The following is an 18,417-nucleotide window of genomic DNA, read 5'->3' as shown; positions in this document are numbered from 1 at the left end:
AAGGAAGGAAGGAAGGAAGGAAGGAAGGAAACACCATATTGCAGAGATGCTGAGCCAAGCTTGGAACCACCTATCTCTGGACATCCTGTTAGGTGAGAGGAATAAACAACCATAGTGTATATATACTGTATGGGTTCAATTTTTTATTCCTGGCAGTCAAAGGCATTCCTCATTGTCCCTATTTCTGTACTGGCCAAGCAGCAAAGTCTTAGGCTGCTTGTGAACCACAGGTCAACATCATTCCCAGAAATAGGAAGTGAATTGGCCTTCATTCATCACACAGATAGAAGGGAGGAGGAACTCACTCCATCTTGATGCATGATTGATTTTTTTTTTTTTAAAGATCTTCTTTATTTAAATAACCTCTCCACCCCACACGGGGCTCGAGCTCACAATCCCGAGATGAAAAGTCGCGTGTCTCACTGACTGAGCCAGCCAGGTGCCCGATTCAGGATTGGTTTTATCTACACAGCCCATGACATTGAGGGACAGTCGAAGCTAACCTTGCAGGGCTCAAGCTGGGAGCAGAGCAACCCGGCCGTGGGGTCCCACGTTCCAGGACCCCCTGCCTTTAGCTCTGTGATGGTAGCACCAGGCAGTCCCTTCTTAAGTGTTTGGAGGGCAAACATAAACAAGCCTTCAGCTCATGCCTCCTTACATTTCCCACCTTGATTTCAATGACCTTCTGAATTGTCAAAAGTGGACTCTTTCAAGGAATTGGGAAGGAATTGTACCTTAATGTTAATCGCCAATCATGCTGACATGAAATGCTTCCTCCCCTCCCCTCCCCTCCCCTCCTCTCCTCTCCTATCCTCTCCTTTCCTCTATACTCTCTCTCTCTCTCTCTCTCTCTCTCTCTCTCTCTCAGTTCTGGTGCCATATGGTCACACTTACTAATAACAATAAAACTCCAAATCAACAGGGGAGAAAGGCGGCTAGGGCTGGCACCTGGCACACCGCTAAGACAGACGGTTTCCAAAGCAGGCGAGGCAGACGAACTCTGGAAAACCAGAGGCTCCATATTCCGATGCGCAAGGCCACAAGGCCAGCTCCCCAGTGGGCTTATATAAACACCGTTTCTCAAGTATCCTTGGCCCACAGATACTCAGGTGTTTAAAGGATTTTAACCAGTAGGGAGCCCTGCCCTTTCCTTCTGTGATTTTCAAGGGTATTTTGAAGGCAATCATTCAACGTCAGGGTGTACCTTTCCATAAAACACTGTGTTGGCAGCCTCTCCTTGGGAGTGCGTGCTGTCTGACATGATGACCTAAATGCCCGCAGAGCACTGGGTCGGGGGAGGGGGGAGGAATGCATGGATGGAAACAAGGTGGCCTACCGCAAGAGGTCTGGGGTGGTGGGTAGAGAAATGACAGTCTAACTTCTCGGGTTCGTCGGCTCCGTCCATCTCCCCTTCATCACTTGACAGTCGGCTGGTGAGGTCACCTCCAGCTGGGGGTAGCGGGGGTTCCGGAGTGCAGCCACTGTGATTTGAAGATGTGTTGCTACTGATGCTATTTGCAGATGATGGTCTAAGGGCAAGGAGAGAAACGGACAGAATAAACTTTTCTGAGGCAGCAAGACCCATTCAGCTGAAGGGAGCTCGGAAGGAGACCCATCGGCTTTCTCGACGTACCGAGGAAGGCAGGTCAATGGCAGATTGACACAAGGCAAAAATTCAGGCTGAGAGCAGGTTAGCTCTCGGTTAGAGAGCCGACCAGCTCTCTAAAATGATCCCATGGAAGTTAGGCCCTGCCGGGCTTTAATTCAGGCACCAGGGAAAACTCCCATAGTCTAAGTGGAACATAAAATACAGTACTGTAACAGAGAGTTAACTTCAAACCAGTCTTCTAATGAATGCAGTCACAATTACTCATCTCTTTGCACATAAGTAATTTGCACTTGCCAGATAGTTGCTTCTCTCTGAAAGTAGACCCTGACAGGAAGTTCAACAGAATAAACAACTTCGAACCAATTAACAGACCATGGGTGATGATGAAGATAGCCCCATACTTGTTGTTACTCTTAAATTATAGCTTTATGCAACTATTACCCTACTGGCATGAAAAAAGGTTTTGTCCCAATGATGGGGCACAAGTCTCTTACTCCACAGCCAGATTTGTTTCTTTTTTTTTTTTCTTTTCTCTCTCTCTCTCTCTCTCTTTTTTTTTTTTTTTTTATAAGTAAGCTCTATACCCAACGTGGGGCTTGAACTTACGACCCTGAGATCAAGAGTCTCATGCTTTGCTGACTGTGCCAGCCAGGTGCCCCCAGATCTGTTTCTTAATATCAAGTCACATGTAGTTCAATTGTATCTTCTGAGGATGGATGTGTCCATTTAATTTTTGACAAGCCACCAGAACCACAGGCTGGCATGACTGGCTTCTAGTGGGTTCTGAAGAAATAGGTTTCTTAATGAAGGCATGAATGAGTTCCTTGTGTATGAACAAAACCTAGCAGATCTCATCTCAATGACGGCTGAGCTTATAGAAAAGCAGTGTCATAGTCAGAAGCACTACATGCTTCACAAGCAGCAAAAAACAAAACAAAACAAAACAAAGCAAAACCAAAATCAAAAACAACACATTCATGTTGGTAAAAGGGTTAGAAGAGGAATAGTCAAAGTTAGCTGTCAGTTGTTTTTCCTGCTTTTTCACTTTCATCAGGTGATTGACCAAGGAGAAATAAAGGGAGAAAAAGAAGTTTTGGAGAAAAAAAATTAGTTTTCTGTATTCTTCTCTGAAAGCTGCCCCTTCAAGCAGTGTGAAACAGCACCGTTGATTTTCTCCCTATTCCCTCAACTTCCCTCGGAATTCTTTGTTGCTCTGAAATCTTTCCAGCTGTCAAATACCTGAGTTCAAACCAGATCCCCAAAGCACAGTCATTTAACTTAATTATTTATTAATGTTTATTTATTTTTTGAGAGAGCGTAAGTGTGGGAGGGGCAGAAAGAGGGGAACGGAGGATCCGAAGTGGGTTCTGTGCTGACAGCAGTGAGCCTGATGTGGGGCCTCAACTCACGAACTGTGAGATCATCACTTGAGCCGGAGTCGGACGCTCAACGGACTGAACCACCCAGGTGTCCCAAACACAGTCATTTAAAGCAAAGCCGCAAAGGTCCCAAATGTCCATCAACAGATGAATGGATAAAATGGTATATCCATACAATGGAATGTTAAACCTTAAAAAAGAAGGAAATTCTGTCACGTGCTACAACATGGATGAATCTTGAAGACATTATGCTAAGTGAAATAAGCCAGTGACAAAGGACAAATATTGTATGATTCCACTTATATGAGGCACCTAGAACAGTCAAGTTCATAGAGATAGACAGTAGGACAGTGGTTACAGGTGATGGTGGATGGGGAATGGGGAGTTAGTGTTTAATGGGTACAGAGCTTCAAAATGAGATGATAGAAAGTTCTGGAGAGGGATGGTGGTGATGGTTGCACCACAATGTGAATGTACTTATGCCACATACTGTACATGTAGAAATGGTTAAAATGGTAAATTTTACATTATGTATATTTTACCATAGTAACGAAGCCCATAAGAAACCAAACCCAAGGCCCCAGGTAGTTTTTTTAGTGTTACTACGAGAACTCTGTTGCTGTGACACTTTGTTCCTGACTATCACCTTCCCATATTTATGAAAACAAAAATGCCATTCATTCTGCATGTTCAAAGTGTATGGTCCGGAGGACACATCTCCCCAGGTGCATTCCCACATACCTACTCCCTTGTACCAGAAGGGGCAACGTTATTGCCTATTTACGGCTGAAGACACATACAGGAAAACAATGTTGCTAATGCTGAAACATATAAAGAAAGAAAGCAGCATCCATAATCCTGCCACTCCAGATCAAGTGCTATTACCATTCTGATTTATATCCTTCCAGATTTCTCTACTGTGCATACACGGGCACATGCATTTTTAAGCAAGAACTGGCTCACACTGTATATACTATTTTCAGACATGCTTTTTTTTTTGCCTAGTGATGTTGTAGAAATCATTCCGTGGGTAGAATTAGATCGTTTTTAATATCCCCAATATTCCATAGTATGGATAGATCATAATTGACTGAATTATTACTTAACTATGTCTATTGATGGACATTTATGTTGTTTCCAAAATTTCTAGCAGCCTCTTTTTGAGGCCTTTCCCACTGTTAGGACCTCCTTGTCCTACAGGAGATAAAAGTGAGCTGGATTTTATTTAGTGTGATTAATAGCATCACAGTTATATAGGAAAATATCTTTACATTTATTATTATTATTTTAAATATTTTTTAAACTCTATTTACTTATTTAGAGAGAGGGAGAAGAGAAGTCGCCTCCCAAGCAGGCTCCGTAAGAGCCTGATGCAGGGCTCAATCTCACGAATGGTGAGATTATGACCTGATCCGAAATTGAGAGTCCATTTAACCCCTAAACCAAGAACAGGAATTTCACTTATCTTGCTAATGATTGATTTGTTAAAGGGTGTGAAAAATACATAAATTTTTTTTTTCCCTCTGGGGAGGTTGCAAATTTTCCTCACTTTTAAAAAGAGACACAAGGAAGTGGTCTCCACCTTCATCTGGAAGTACCAAGTACCACAGCCATCTTGCTATAAAACTTTGAACATGAAGGCCGAAGACTGAAGAGGGTGGAATAAAAGAAAGGCAGGGAATGTGAGCCAATTCCGCATCTTTGGGGACTGGTGCCCTGTCGCCTCTGGACTTCTTGTCACATGTGGTAACAATTTTTTTTTTAATTTTTTAATGTTTATATATTTTTGACAGAGAGACAGAGCCTGAGTGGGGGAGGGGCAGAGAGAGAGGGAGACAGAATCCGAAGCAGGCTTCAGGCTCTGAGCTGTCAGCTCAGAGCCCGACGCGGGGCTCGAACCCACAGACTGTGAGATCATGACCTGAGCCGAAGTCGGACGCTCAGCTGACTGAGCCACCCAGGCGCCCCAACGATTTGTTTTTTAATTTTAATTTTTAGAGAGAGAGAGACAGAGTGAGACAGAGAGTGAGAGAGAGAGAGCACATGAGCGGGAGAGAAGGGCAGAGGGAGAGAAAGAGAGAATCCCAAGCAGTCTCCCCCATCAGTGCTCAGTAAGGACCCTGACATGGAGATTGATCCCACGGCCCTGGGATCATGACCTGAGCCAAAATCAAGAGTGGGGTGCTCAACTGACTGAGCCACCCAGGCGCCCTGCATGTGATAAAATGTTTAATTATTGAAGCGATCAGGAAGACTAGGTTTTCTGCTATTTGCACTTGAAGCATCCCAATGGATACAGAGGGAACATGAGATTTTAACATACTTTGAGAAGACAGAAGGTGTCTGGAGAAGTGTTAACTGCAGAGCCAGGAGCTGGCTGACCACAGAGCCTGGAGCTACCTAGGGCTGCAAAAGTCATGGGTGAGGTGCGGGCTAAGTCTCGAGGGAGAGCTGAAGGTCTTCCCATGTGGTAGCTGGACCTACAGGTCAACACCACCACCTCACATGGCCAGATGATGCACCGCTGCCCCTGCCAGGTCCCATCCTCTCCAACCAACTCTCCAACAAGAGAACAAAGGTTTACTCTGCAGAGAAACTGAACTGGAGAGACCCTAGACAAGGGGCTGCCGGGCTCGGCAGAGATCAGGAGAGAAGCACAGGGCTGGAAACAAGGTGACTGGGGGCTATCTCTAGTTAGTGGGCACTTCCGGAATGCCTATCACCATGAAGGATTCACTCCCTGAGAAACTGAATGGCCTTGAAAAAGCTTCCAGATCTTGCCTTTCAGAATCCTTTTTGCTGACACACCCACACAAAGACTTCCAATCAGCCTGTTAGTGCTTCTCTTTTAAATGTGAATGGTTAGGCACCCCACCCCCCCCTTCAGCTCAGGTCAGATCTCGAGGTTCATGAGTTCCAGCCCCACGTCAGGTTCTGTGCTGACAGCTCAGAGCCTGGAGCCTGCTTCAGATTCTGTGTCTTCCTCTCTCTCTGCCCCTCCCCTGCTTGTGCTCTCTCTCTCTCTCTCTCTCTCTCTCTCAAAAATAAATAAACATTAAAAAAATTTAAATGTGAATGCTTAGGGATCACCAAACATTCCTGGAACATCTCCATTATGAGACCGACTAGCCAAACATCAAATGCACAGCACGAAAGAAATCAAGATAGCAAAGGAAAGAGGAAACAACTAAAAAAAACACCTGTCTTCAAAGATATTAGAATGGTATTACCTCTGCAAAATGATAGTATCTTGTATGATATTATGAGAAGCAATTAGAAGTTCTTTTTATCTAAGAACCAGATCCTAGAATTTTAAAAAGTGAATCATAAGTGGATTATTTCACATACACTTTTGAAGGTAAAATAAAAGAAAATCTTTCAGAAAGTAGAACAAGAGATGAAGAGAAACAGGGGAAAAGAGGTAAAAGAATGAAAACATCAGAGCAAAAGGTCCAACATCCAGCTAATGGGAAGTCAATAGAGAGAATAAAGACAATAGTGGGGAGAAAATTAGCCAAGATGTAGCATAGGAAAATATCCCAGAAACAGGGGTTTCCAGACGAAAAAGATCCACTGAGTACCCAGTACAATGAAAGAAAACAGACCCATATCCAGTGATATCTGAAATTTTAAAGCCCCAGGCTTCAGAGATTAAAAACTGATCACGCACAAAGAAATGAGAATCTGAATGATACCAAACTTCTCAATAAAATTTTTTGATGCTAGAAGCCAATAAAAAAATGCCTTCATAATTCTGTAGGGAAATGATTTTTTCTTTCTTTCTTTCTTTCTTTCTTTCTTTCTTTCTTTCTTTCTTTCTTCTTTCTTTCTTTTTTTAATGTTTATTTATTTTTGAGAGAAAGAGAGCACAAGTTGAGGAGAGGCAGAGAAAGAGGGAGACACAGAACTCGAAGCAGGCTCCAGGCTCTGAACTGTCAGCACAGAGCTCGACACGGGGCTCAAACCCACAAACCATGAGATCATGACCTGAGCCAAAGCTGGACGCTTAAGTGACAGCCACCCAGGTGCTCCACGCAAGGAAATGATTTTCAATCCAGTTACATACTCATAGAGATTATCAGTTAAGTGTGAGGGTAGAATAAAAACATTCAGGGGTGCCTGACATCAGGTCATAATCTTGCAGTTCTCGAGTTTGAGCCCTGCATTGAGCTCTGTGCTGAAAGCTCAGAGCCTGGAGCCTGCTTCGGATTCTGTGTCTCCCTCTCTCTCTGCCCCTCCCCGACTTGCACACATGTGCTCTTTCTCTCTCTCTCTCTCAAAAATAAATAAAAACATTAAAAAAATTTTTCTCAGGCGTGTAAGGGTTCTAAAAATTGACCCCCTTTGAACCTTTTCACAGGAAACTGATGGAGGAGATACTCTACCAAAATCAAGGAGCAAGCCAAGAGAGAGGAAGGCAATGGGATCCAGGAAACAGGTGCTCTGACACAGAGTGGGTGGAGAGACTTCCAGCATGGCATGAACTCTATTTTTCATTCTAAGTCTTTTGGTTCTATTTGACTTTTGAGCTATGTGACCATTTTACTTGGATTTAAAAAAATAAAGTTTCATTAAGGAAAAAAAGAAAACAAATGGTTGAAACACTTAAGAGTAAATTCTGCTTGCCAGATAAAAGAGCGATGAGGGGAGGAGAATTCTGGAGAGTGAAGCTGAGCATGGAAATCCGTGTCCAGAGCAGAATTGGCTCCGAGAGCGGAGCCGGAATCACGAGTGATGATGGTGTGCAAGGCACCAGTGAAGAAGGAGCTCTGAATGTGTTCCTTTCCAGGCTTGTTTCACTCGAGATGTATCCACCCTCCTGGCGATGATGGGAGACGCTTCCAAGACGTTCCAGCAGAGCCTGGGGAGGGAAGGAGTGTGCTGGAACCAACCTGTGTCTCAGGAAAAACAAGGCTTGGCAAGGAGTGATGGGGAATGGGACAACCAGTCATGGGAAGGTGTTGAAAACATTGCTCAAGTTTGATAAGCTGCCATCCCCCTCAGCACGACATCACCCTCCGCTCTCCAGTTACCAGTCTGGTCTAAAGACAATGTACGTGATAAAGGTCCGTGCCCAGTTCCACTCAGGGAACCTTACAGGAAGTCCTCTCCCCCACCCCTTGGATGAGGCGTGAGCCTCAGGCTGTCTGAGTGCTTTGGGGAAGAGAACACAAGGCAACTGACCTTAACTGGGTCCTACTATGTGCGAGGCATGCAACGTACGTTTTCTTGTGCGAGTGACCCACTGCTTTAGGTGGGTATAAGTGCTATCTACACTTCTCAGATGAGGAAATGGGTGGCAAAGCTACTAACAAGTGGACATGAGACTTGATATGGTCTGCTTGACTTCAAAGCCCCCCATATTGAGAAACAGATGTAGAAAAAGCAGAGGGACAAATATTCAGCCGAGGCTTACAGTGTAGCCATAACATTTGTCCTAATGAGGCACAAGCTGGAGTCGCTTTCACTCCAGAAGCATCTTTGCCCTTTTTTAGGTATCCAGAACCTTCTGCCTGTCTCCTCACTACCCTTGTCAGTCTAAGAGTCATTGGATTTTGCCATTTTTATACTTTAACATTAGATGTGCGAGCGTCTACGAGACAGAAGGGAATGTGCCTAGATTTTGTCAGTCTTGGCTTCCACAGCCTATCTTTTCCTCCCTCCCTCCCTCCTGGGGGCCAGAGACTGGCTTGTCAGAGCCTGGCTTAACCCTCTGCTCTTCTCCCCCTTTCCTAAAGAATCCTCATGGTTTTGGTTAGGCTGGTCATCCATAGCTCTTGGGATGTTCCCTTAGAGTCGGGATGAAGAAACAGAGCACAGTAGCATGTTATTCAAGGGCCCCCAGGTTGGTAAGCAGTGGCCAAAAGGATGGGCAACTGGAAATTAGGTGGCACCAAGGCCTTTATTACTCACACTGCTTTCCCATGAAATGCTACTACCACTGACTACCAGTTTCCATTAATTGAGTGTTTATTAGGAGCTTAGTACTTATCACTTAATTCTTCTTAGCTCTGCTTTACAGATGAGCTGCTTGAAGCTGGAGAAACCCAGAAACAGGATGGTGCTCATCTTGTTAGTAAGCATGGAGCTGACGTTTGCACTTCCAACCTTGTTCCAATGCTTGTTATCTGACTTAAACTTGTCCAGCTCTAGAGCTAAGTTCTTTTCTCAGGAACCCTTGACAAGAATGGGTTGCAGTTCAAGAATATGAAGAGTGAAATATTTTCAAAGTTGCCAAACAATATGTAAGAAATAAATTCACACAGGGCACCTGGGGGGGCTCAGTTGGTTAAGCATGTGACTCTTGATTTTTGGCTCAGGTCACCATATCACATTCCGGATTGTGAGTTTGGGCCCCACATTGGGCTCTGTGCTGACAGTGCAGAACCTGCTTAAGATTCTCTCTCTTTGCCCCTCTCCGGCTTGTGCACATGGGCGTGTGCTCTCTCTTTCTCTCTCAAAATAAACAAACAAACAAAAAAAAGAAATTCACACGTGGTAGCATTTCCTACAAAAGGAATTCATGATTGGGAAGGGATTACAATATTTCCATTTACATGTGATAATTTTTTTGCCAATTAGCAATAATTACTGTGACTGAAATATTAAATTTTTTTTTAACGTTTATTTTTGAGACAGAGAGAGAGACAGAGCATGAACGGGGGAGGGTCAGAGAGAGGGAGACACAGCATCCGAAACAGGCTCCAGGCTCTGAGCTGTCAGCACAGAGCCCGACGTGGGGCTCAAACTCACCGACCGCGAGATCATGACCTGAGCCGAAGTCGGCCGCTTAACCGACTGAGCCACCCAGGCGCCCCGTGACTGAAATATTATATGTATTGTATATCATGAATATGAGGAAACAATGTTTTATGTTTTAGGTGAGGACATTAAAATTCTTTTTTTTTATTTAAGATTTTAGTTTTTTTTTTATGTTTATTTATTTTTTACAGAGAAAGACAGAGTGTGAGAGCAGAGGAGGGGCACAGAGAGAGGGAAACACAGAATCTGAAGCAAGCCTCAGGCTCTGAGCTGTCAGCACAGAGCCCAACATGGGGCTTAAACTCACGAACTGTGAGATCATGACCTCAGCTGAAGTCGGGTGCTTAACCGACTGAGCCACCCAGGCGCCCCTAAAGATTTTAGTTTTAAGTGATCTCTATACCGAACATGGGGCTTGAACTTACAACCATGAGATCAAGAATCACATGCTCTACTGACTGAGACAGCCAGACGCCCCAAGGAGGGCATTAAATTCTGATCATGCTTTTTCAATCCTGATTGTATGGCATTTCATCCTAAGTAAAACCAAGTGAAAAAGAACATTATTTCCCACAAAGTTTGAGCAGAGTTCATCCCTGAGTTTTCTGGTGTCTACCTCAACCTTGAAAAACATCTTTAACAATTATTGTTAGCCAACATTTATAATGCACCTCCTTTGCCTCTTCCATTCAGAGACATTCTTTTTGCTGATTGACCTCATTCTTTCTCTTTCTTCTGCTTCCTTATGAGAACATAAACACTTGGCATTTCTCTATTGACAAACATTCCCTGGAAAATTAAGTAAAAAAGGAACATTAAGAAGCAGCTCTTAAACCTCCACTGCCTGTTTTTGCTTTTTTAACAGCTGCCCCATGGCTTCTCTGTTACACCAGGTACTCTGTCTGCTAGGGTGAAAAATGCTTCCATCTTGATGGTGAACCTGAACCATACAATAAAGGAGGGTTTTCAAACTGGGTTCCCCAGAGCCCTTGGGGACTTGACAGGGATCCCTCGGGTGGGCTGGGGGGACAGCAGGCTGCGAGTTATATGTGTGATGGAAGCAGAGCTGAGCTGGAGTTAGGTGGAGGCAGGTCTGCTTTTTTTTTTTTTTTTTTTAACGTTTATTGTTGAGAAACAGAGAGACAGAGCATGAGCAGGGGAGGGGCAGAGAATGGGAGACACAGAATCTGAAGCAGGTTCCAGCCTCTGAACTGTCAGCACAGAGCCCGGCGTGGGGCTCGAACTCACGAACTGTGAGATCATGATCTGAGCTGAAGTCAGATGTTTAACCGACTGAGCCACCTAGGCGCTCCAAGATCTGCTTTTATATTGGGTACCATGTACGGTTTTGTAGGAATAAAAAAGTTCTACAGCCACAAAAAAGTTTGAAAGCCGCTGTACATAGGCTTGAATCCCCTCCCAGAAATTTGGAACAGAACCATCTGCTGAACTCCAAAGCTAAGGAAAGGTAATATCCTTCACCAACATCTGGCGTGACAGTAAGAAGTAGTTGTAAAATGATCCTGCAAAATGGTGGGAAACGTAAGTTGGTAGTAACAACACAGCAATGGTTATGATGCAGGAAACGTGTGTGTGTGGGGCCATTCCATCTACTGTGTCCTCCTGAACCTGAAGCCAAGGTCGGCGGTTCTGACAGAGGGACTCTGGCTATCAAACTGGATCTGGCTTGTGCCAGTGGAAGGCATGAAGGTGAGAACCCAGTAGATCAGTAACAACTGTCATCAAATATTTGCTTTTGCTTTAAAAATCAACTCCATCCCCTTCTTTTATAACTATGTTCTCTTTAATCTTCAAAAAATTTTTTTAAAAAGCTTATTCATTTTGAGAGAGAGAGAAAGAGAGACAGAGAGTGAGTATGCGAGCAGGGGAGGGGCAGGGAGAGAAGAAGAGAGAGAATCCCAAGTAGGCTCCCAACTGTAGGCTCATGAACTGTGAGATCATGACCTGAGCCGAAATAAAGAGTCGGACATTTAATCGGCTGAGCCACCCAGGCGCCCACAACTGTGTTCTCTTCATGCTTACTTGCTGACTAAACAATTACCCCTTGAGATTCATACTGTACGCATTAAAAATGATCTGAAGGGGCGCCTGGGTGGCTCAGTCGGTTGGGCGGCCGACTTCAGCTCAGGTCATGATCTCACGGTCCGTGAGTTCGAGCCCCGCGTCGGGCTCTGTGCTGACGGCTCAGAGCCTGGAGCCTGTTTCAGATTCTGTGTCTCCCTCTCTCTGACACTCCCCCGTTCATGCTCTGTCTCTCTCTGTCTCAAAAATAAATAAACGTTAAAAAAAAAAAATTTTTTTTAAAAAAATGATCTGAAAATACCACTATCTGCAAGTCTCATATTTTGTTATTAATGTTTCCTTTTCATGAAGTTCTGGATATTTGAGTCTTCTAAACTCTAGATTCTTTTTTTTTTTTTTAATTTTTAATTTTTATTTTTGAAAGAAAGAGAGAGAGAGACAGAGACGGAGTGCTAGTGGGGGAGGAGCAGAGAGAGAGGGAGACACAGAATCCAAAGCAGGCTCCAGGTTCCGAGCTGTCAGCACAGAGTCTGACATGGGGCTTGAACCCATGAACCTCGAGATCATAACCTGAGCTGAAGTTGGACGTTGAACTGACTGAGCCACCTGGGCACCCCTAAACTCTAGATTCTTAAAAAGCAGGCTCTAATTTCGTTCATCTCTGTACTACTGCTTGGAAGTACCTAACATAGTACAGGCATACCTCAGAGACATCACGGGTTTGGTTCCACCCCGCTGCCATAAAGCCAATATTGCAATAAAGCGAATCGAATTCATTTTTGGGGGGGGGTTTCCCAGTGCATAGAAAAAATTATGTTTACATTATACTATAGTCTATTAAGTGTGCAATGGCATTATATCTAATTTACATACTCTAACAAACACTTCGTTGACAGAGACATAGTGCGCGATTGCTCTTGGGAAAATGGCACCGACAGACTTCCTCGATGCAGGGTTGCCCCACACTTTCAATTTGTAACAAATTGCAGTATCTGTGAAGCGCAATAAAACGAGGTCTGTCTGTACCTTGCTTATGAAGCAAGCACTAGATAAATATTTGGGAATGAAGGGCTCCCTGTCTTATTACCTGGAAATCGGTCGGCTGCTTAGTACCCCACGGCCCATCAAAACAGACACGCATAGATTTTAAATCGTTCTTAATCCAAATGGGTTTTAATTCTGTTTTCTGTTCTTTCCTTTCTGTCCAGGACAACCAAATAAAACCCCAAACAGATGGCTCAGCTTTCTTGGTGTGGAGGGAAATGTAAGGACAAACAGCCTCTGTGATGCCAATTTTCCTTTCGCGCTGATCAGAGGAGACTCGTGGAAAAAAAGTCACAAGATATCGTGGCAAATGGGCTCCTAAGGTGTGAGGACTACCCCACTCTGTGTCGGGAGCGTCCAACTAATCTAAAAACCCAGGCCACCAGAAAGTTGCCCGGTGGCTGACATAGCTCAGCCTTCCCAGGTATTAACTTCCAGATTACTCTTGCTCTGTAAAAACACATACTGTCTGAAATAGGTCTGCTATGGTGATGATGATGATGGTGATGATGATGATGGTGATGATGGTGATGACGGTGATGAGGATGACGACAGCAGGAACACCCACTGAACACTATACAGTGGGCACTGGCCGAGCCCCTTATGCCCGTGATCTCACTTACACTTCACAACCGCCTTACGAGGTAGGGCTCTTACGACTTCCAGATGCCACGTGATCAGCCCACACACGACCCAGCAAGGCAGAGCCACTTGACCAAGGACTCAGGGCTTCTACTGCCGAATGGGACTTACCTAGGAAGCACAGAGTTAGGCGGCCTGGATTTTGCAGGGGATGCGACTTTCGGTTCTGGCCCAGAGCTCCCCGAAGGTCCTGGCAGAGAGTCCTGCGCTGGCCCCGGTTGGTTTGGAAGTACTTCCCTCGCCGAAGTCAGGAGATGCTCTTTATCTTTAACTTCTTTTTCGCGGGACTTGGCTTTGTGTTCTGCCAGAAGGAGGTCAAATTGCTTTTTCCGGCCTGGGACTGCCCTCCGATGGCTTAGCGAATGTGTCTAAGGAGAAGAGAGATGAAAAGCACAGCCTCTTTGATCAGCACATAAACCTGCTTCCCCAGGCCCTCCATTTCAGAAACAGCAATTCATGGGAATTTGGAGGTGCTTGAAAAGTCAACTTCAAGGCAACGGCTCCTGTTCTGTGGCTGGGAAGAGGCAGACACCACACAAACGCAACCATGCCCTACACTCCTGGCGTTAAGAAGCCAAAGCTTCCTCCAGAAAATGGCTTAGGATGACCAGCTTCCGCGCAGAGCCCACGGAAACCTCTCTGGATGAAAGGCAACGGTGAGGGCGCGCTAGAGTTAATCCAGGTGCAGGTGGGAGGCTGGCTTTGGCCCAGACACACACGGCCGGCCACCGGGCAGAGGGGACCACGGCCTCGAGCCCGGGGAGCACTAGCACTTCAGTGTGAAATACGGGGGCCGGGGGCTACCCGATGGCGGCCGCCTCGCGTCGGCTGTCCCCGTGGCCACCCGGCGTGGCCGGATCAGGGGCGCGGCCGCTCGTCCTCCCCTCCGGGGCTGCCTTTCAGGCGCTGCCGCCGTTGCCGCCGCTCCCGCATACATTAAAACGTAGCAGGGTTTAGAACCGCCTGTGAGTGCCTATAAATACAATTTACTGTCTGGCCTCACAAGTAACAGGGGAAGCCTATTTTTTTTTTTTTTTTTCCTTCTTAAAAAGCCAGCCAGCTTGAGGCAGGCACTCTGCTACCATGGAAGAGAAGAAAGCATTTCCCTTACAAAGAACAGCTGGGGGTCATGTCGAGGTTCCACACCCTGCCGTGTGCAGAGAGTGGCATGCAAACATTTCGACAAAGGCCCCAGCAAGAGCAGGAAGTATTTTTTATGGAAAGAGAAATACCTTGCAGGTGAGGGATCTTGTGCAAGGTTTCTTTGTCTCGGGATCCAATACTCCACAGTGTTTATTTGGGTCAAATTCTCTCTCTGGTTTAAGAAACAAACAAAAAATATAAGAAAAAAGGAGACTAAATAGGATTTGGCATTAAGACTACATTTAAAAAAAAATGCACATTTGCACCAACAAGTGAGACATTGTCAGGCAATCTGGGTTTTTTGTTTGTTTGTTTTGTTTTTCTTTTCCTTTCTTTCTTTTTCTTTTTCTTTCTTTTTTTTTTTTTCCCCCAACCGGCCGCTAAAATGCTTCAAGAACCGCTCAGGGGAAAATGGCGCTCCCCTTTGACCCCTGAGTTCCAGGTCCAGCTTCGGGAGGGATGTAAATGCAGCACAAGGCGCCGAGGGGAGGGTGGGGGCAGGCACCAGAGGGCGAGGAGCCCTGACGCTGTCACATTTTATGTCACTTGAAGAGTTCCCCAGGTACTTGGCACTTTGGTCATAGCTGGCTGCAGACCAGGAAGAGGGCCTGAGGCCCAAGGGCCACTGTGTCCTGGGCGGCTCCCCCCACCTTGCCTTCCTGCTGGTTTTTAGCCATTTAAGTGGGAGATTATTCCTTGACAGGTCAGTGTGACCTGCCTCTCTTGTGCTTTGCCACGTCTTCAGCACCAGGCTTTCCCTGCAGCCGCGCTGACCAGAAATGTCGTTTACCTGATTCGGGAATGTTCTGGCCGTGTCGTAGGCAGGGGCAGGGGGAAAGTTCGGGTGTGTGCTCTATGTGTGTCTGCATAGTTGTAAGTTGCCTGGAGGGCAGGGCCTGCTAGTCTCCCAGCTTGCTTTGCACCCAGCACGGGCCCTGTTGCTCCAAATGGGAATGAGCCAGGGCTAGCCAGCCCGTTGGGGCTGAAGGGCGGCTGTAGAGAGGCTAGGCTTTCTCCAGTTCCCGCCTTCTCCCTGGACTGTGGATGGCTCATGGTGAGGTTACTTCTAAGGACGCTGAACTTTTTATGCCCACTTATGGATCCTTTGCTCCTTCTGGATTACAGCAATGCTCCCTCCCCCTGGAGAAAGAGGGGAAGTGAGGCAATCCCTTAAGGACCCTTTAGGCTTCAAAGGTCCACCTCTCAGATGGTCTGTGCTGTTTCTGGAAGGCACCCAGCAGACACCTGAGTCCTGCAGCACAGGGATGACACAGCTCTTCTGGGCATTCAGGGAGGCCGGCAGCCGTGTTGGTGGGTGGGTGTGCGGGTGGGGGTTGTATATAAATTTGGGAATGTCTCCTTAAGAGGTCTGAATAGCTGCAAACTAAAAGGAAGTTACTCCGAGCACAATAACTGAATGTGTTCTGTTTTTAAAAGAGGGTTTGGGGGTTGTGCTGGTGGCTGCATCGGTGGTGATGATGATGGTTCGATAAAAAAACATTCTGACGTCCAAGACAGATTTCCTGGTTGGCTATCAAAATGCCTCCCACCTCTTTCTTTTTGTTTTTGTCATTGTCATCATCATCTTCTTCTCTTTCAAAGACTTGATTTTTAAGTAATCTCTACGCCCAATGTGGGGCTCAAACTCCCAACCTCGAGATCAAGAGTTGCATGTTCCACCGAATAAGCCAGCCAGGCACCATTCCCCCCCGTCCCCCCGCCCCGCCTTTTTCTAGCTTCACTTTTAGGACTAGAAAACTGTGAGGCCTGGAGACGCCTGTTTCCTGTGTGCCCTCGCTGCCCACCAAGGAGGGCCTGGGCGCCGGGCCCCAGGCTGCCTGCCATGGAGTTCTTTCCCTCAGGCCTGTCGGAGTCAGACCGGGGCCCGGATCCACACCAGCTCTCACACTGGCCTGCAACTGAGCAGGTTGCTTGGCTGGGCAATAGGAGCTGGCCGCCAAATGTCAAAGTGAGATAGAAACAAGCGAGATAGAAACAAAAGACCCAATGAGACAAAACAACCAACAAAATGCAAAACCAACAGACACCAAGAATCCCCCCCCCCCCCCCCCATATAACTTCAGGTCAGGGTGCAGGCTGGCAGCCATGGTCACGCTTCTGCCTCTGGACACTGCCCAGCCGGGCCTACTGGTTTTTCCAGGGATGTTACCACCCAGCTCTGCAGAGTGAAATTGAACTTTCCATTCAGGAAGAGAGCCAGGAGTAGGGGGCTCCTGTCTACACAGGGAGGCCCTGCAAGGCTCCAAGAGACTGCCAGGCTCTATCTTCCTTCCTTGATAGTGGGTGAATAGTACATAGAGACATTTTTAGGGTAAAGATTTTCTGAATGCTTTGGGGCCAAAATACTTTTAAGAAATAAATTTTTTTTTTTTAAGTTACAGATGTAAGACAGGAAAACCAAAATACACATTAACACAAAGTACAAAATAAAAATGACCCACAATTCTTAGGTTGATTAAGAATTATGCTCCTACTAGAGGGCCCAGTTTCTCTCTCACAGGGTGGTTTTCATTGTATTTTCTTTTTTCTAGTCAACATTTGATAAATGCCCATGGTGTGTGAAGACGTTATAAAGTTTATAGCTTTTCTTGGTCTTTTGGAGGAAGCAGAACTGCCAGATTTAGTTCTACAACAAATCCAAAGCCAATATCATCCCTATGGGGGCCTCTAAGGGCAGCCATTGCCTCAAAGACTGGCCAAGTGCACCTTTCCAGGCATCCTGAGTGTCTACGCAGACAACCAAGAAGTAGATCTGGGAGAAATCCCTCAACACCTCACCTGCTGTGCTAGTCCAAGCATTCCTGAAGGGCAATTCCAACCTGATTATGTGGGAAAGGCAGTGGTAGCTCCAGACCACAGAATCAACATGGCAACCAACTAGACCAAAGGACAGAGTGGGGTAGATGGGATTGTCCCGAGCCCGCCCTGAGGTACTGTGGGGTATCACTGTGGTTGTCCACCTTCCCTGCACTGAGGCTTCCACGGAAACCCGGGGGGGGGGGTGGGGCAGGCCAGCCTGTCAGCACACGGTAAGACCATCACAATGCATGGGCTGTTGTGGTTGGTGGAAAGCATCCTGCCTCCCGGGTCAAGAGGATCAACTCCCACTGAGTCGAGCGAGAGACCTCGTCCGACCCGGAAATAAGAGAACCATTTCTCCCTCGCATTTTTAGGCAGGGGTCCTGTTTGCACATAAATTCCGTGTCCCCCTTAAAATGAAACAGACCTGCTTAATTGTAAGAACACACCGCTCCTTGGTTACGAATATGACCCAGAGGCGCTCTAATCATGAGCCCGACTCTAACGACACAGACACATACCTGAAAGTCTCCTGTAAGGCTTGTTGTTGTTTTTGGTGCCATTTTGGTGTTTCTTGTCTATTGTGGCGGGCAAAATTCCTTTGCCATTTAAGATCTTCTCTGGGGAGGGTGGCACTGACTTAGACATCAAGACTGGCTTAATTAAAGGTGGGGTGGAGACGGCAGAGGACGAGGTGGAGCAGGAGGTGACCGCAGTAGTGGTTGTTGAGTTCATTTTGACATTGGCACCATCTGCCTTCACTAGATTAGGGATTTTCTCTAAACTGACTACAGGAACCGGAACGCTGAAAAATAAATGAATAGACACACACAATTGCCTTCTTTGATACATCTGGTCCGCTGAGAAGCTATACCCGCTTACCCTCATCAGAACACTTCCTTATCACTTATTTATACTCCTCTTACAAGCGAGCAGCGCGATCCCTTGATGGGAGGGAGATTTGTGCCTTGGAAA

The 18,417-nt window shown here is 46.1% G+C and overlaps 1 protein-coding gene across 9 annotated transcripts in view; it reads right to left on the bottom strand.

Annotated features, from left to right (window-relative positions):
* The window catches only part of ATXN7L1 (ataxin 7 like 1), a 244,259-nt gene that overhangs the window by 13,492 nt on the left and 212,350 nt on the right, over positions 1 to 18,417 (bottom strand). For all 9 annotated transcript variants that reach the window (XM_042964551.1, XM_042964557.1, XM_042964564.1 and 6 more), the window contains 4 exons: positions 17,964 to 18,247; positions 14,712 to 14,794; positions 13,591 to 13,847; positions 1,337 to 1,529 (listed from right to left, as the gene is read on the bottom strand). In XM_042964551.1, the coding sequence (XP_042820485.1) occupies positions 1,337 to 1,529; positions 13,591 to 13,847; positions 14,712 to 14,794; positions 17,964 to 18,247 (817 nt within the window). The remainder of the gene's footprint in view (positions 1 to 1,336; positions 1,530 to 13,590; positions 13,848 to 14,711; positions 14,795 to 17,963; positions 18,248 to 18,417) is intronic.

Source organism: Panthera tigris, chromosome A2 (assembly GCF_018350195.1).
Source record: "Panthera tigris isolate Pti1 chromosome A2, P.tigris_Pti1_mat1.1, whole genome shotgun sequence".
Taxonomy (NCBI): domain Eukaryota; kingdom Metazoa; phylum Chordata; class Mammalia; order Carnivora; family Felidae; genus Panthera; species Panthera tigris.
Note: the sequence above shows the minus strand (reverse complement) of the source record. Positions and strands in the feature narration are given on the sequence as shown.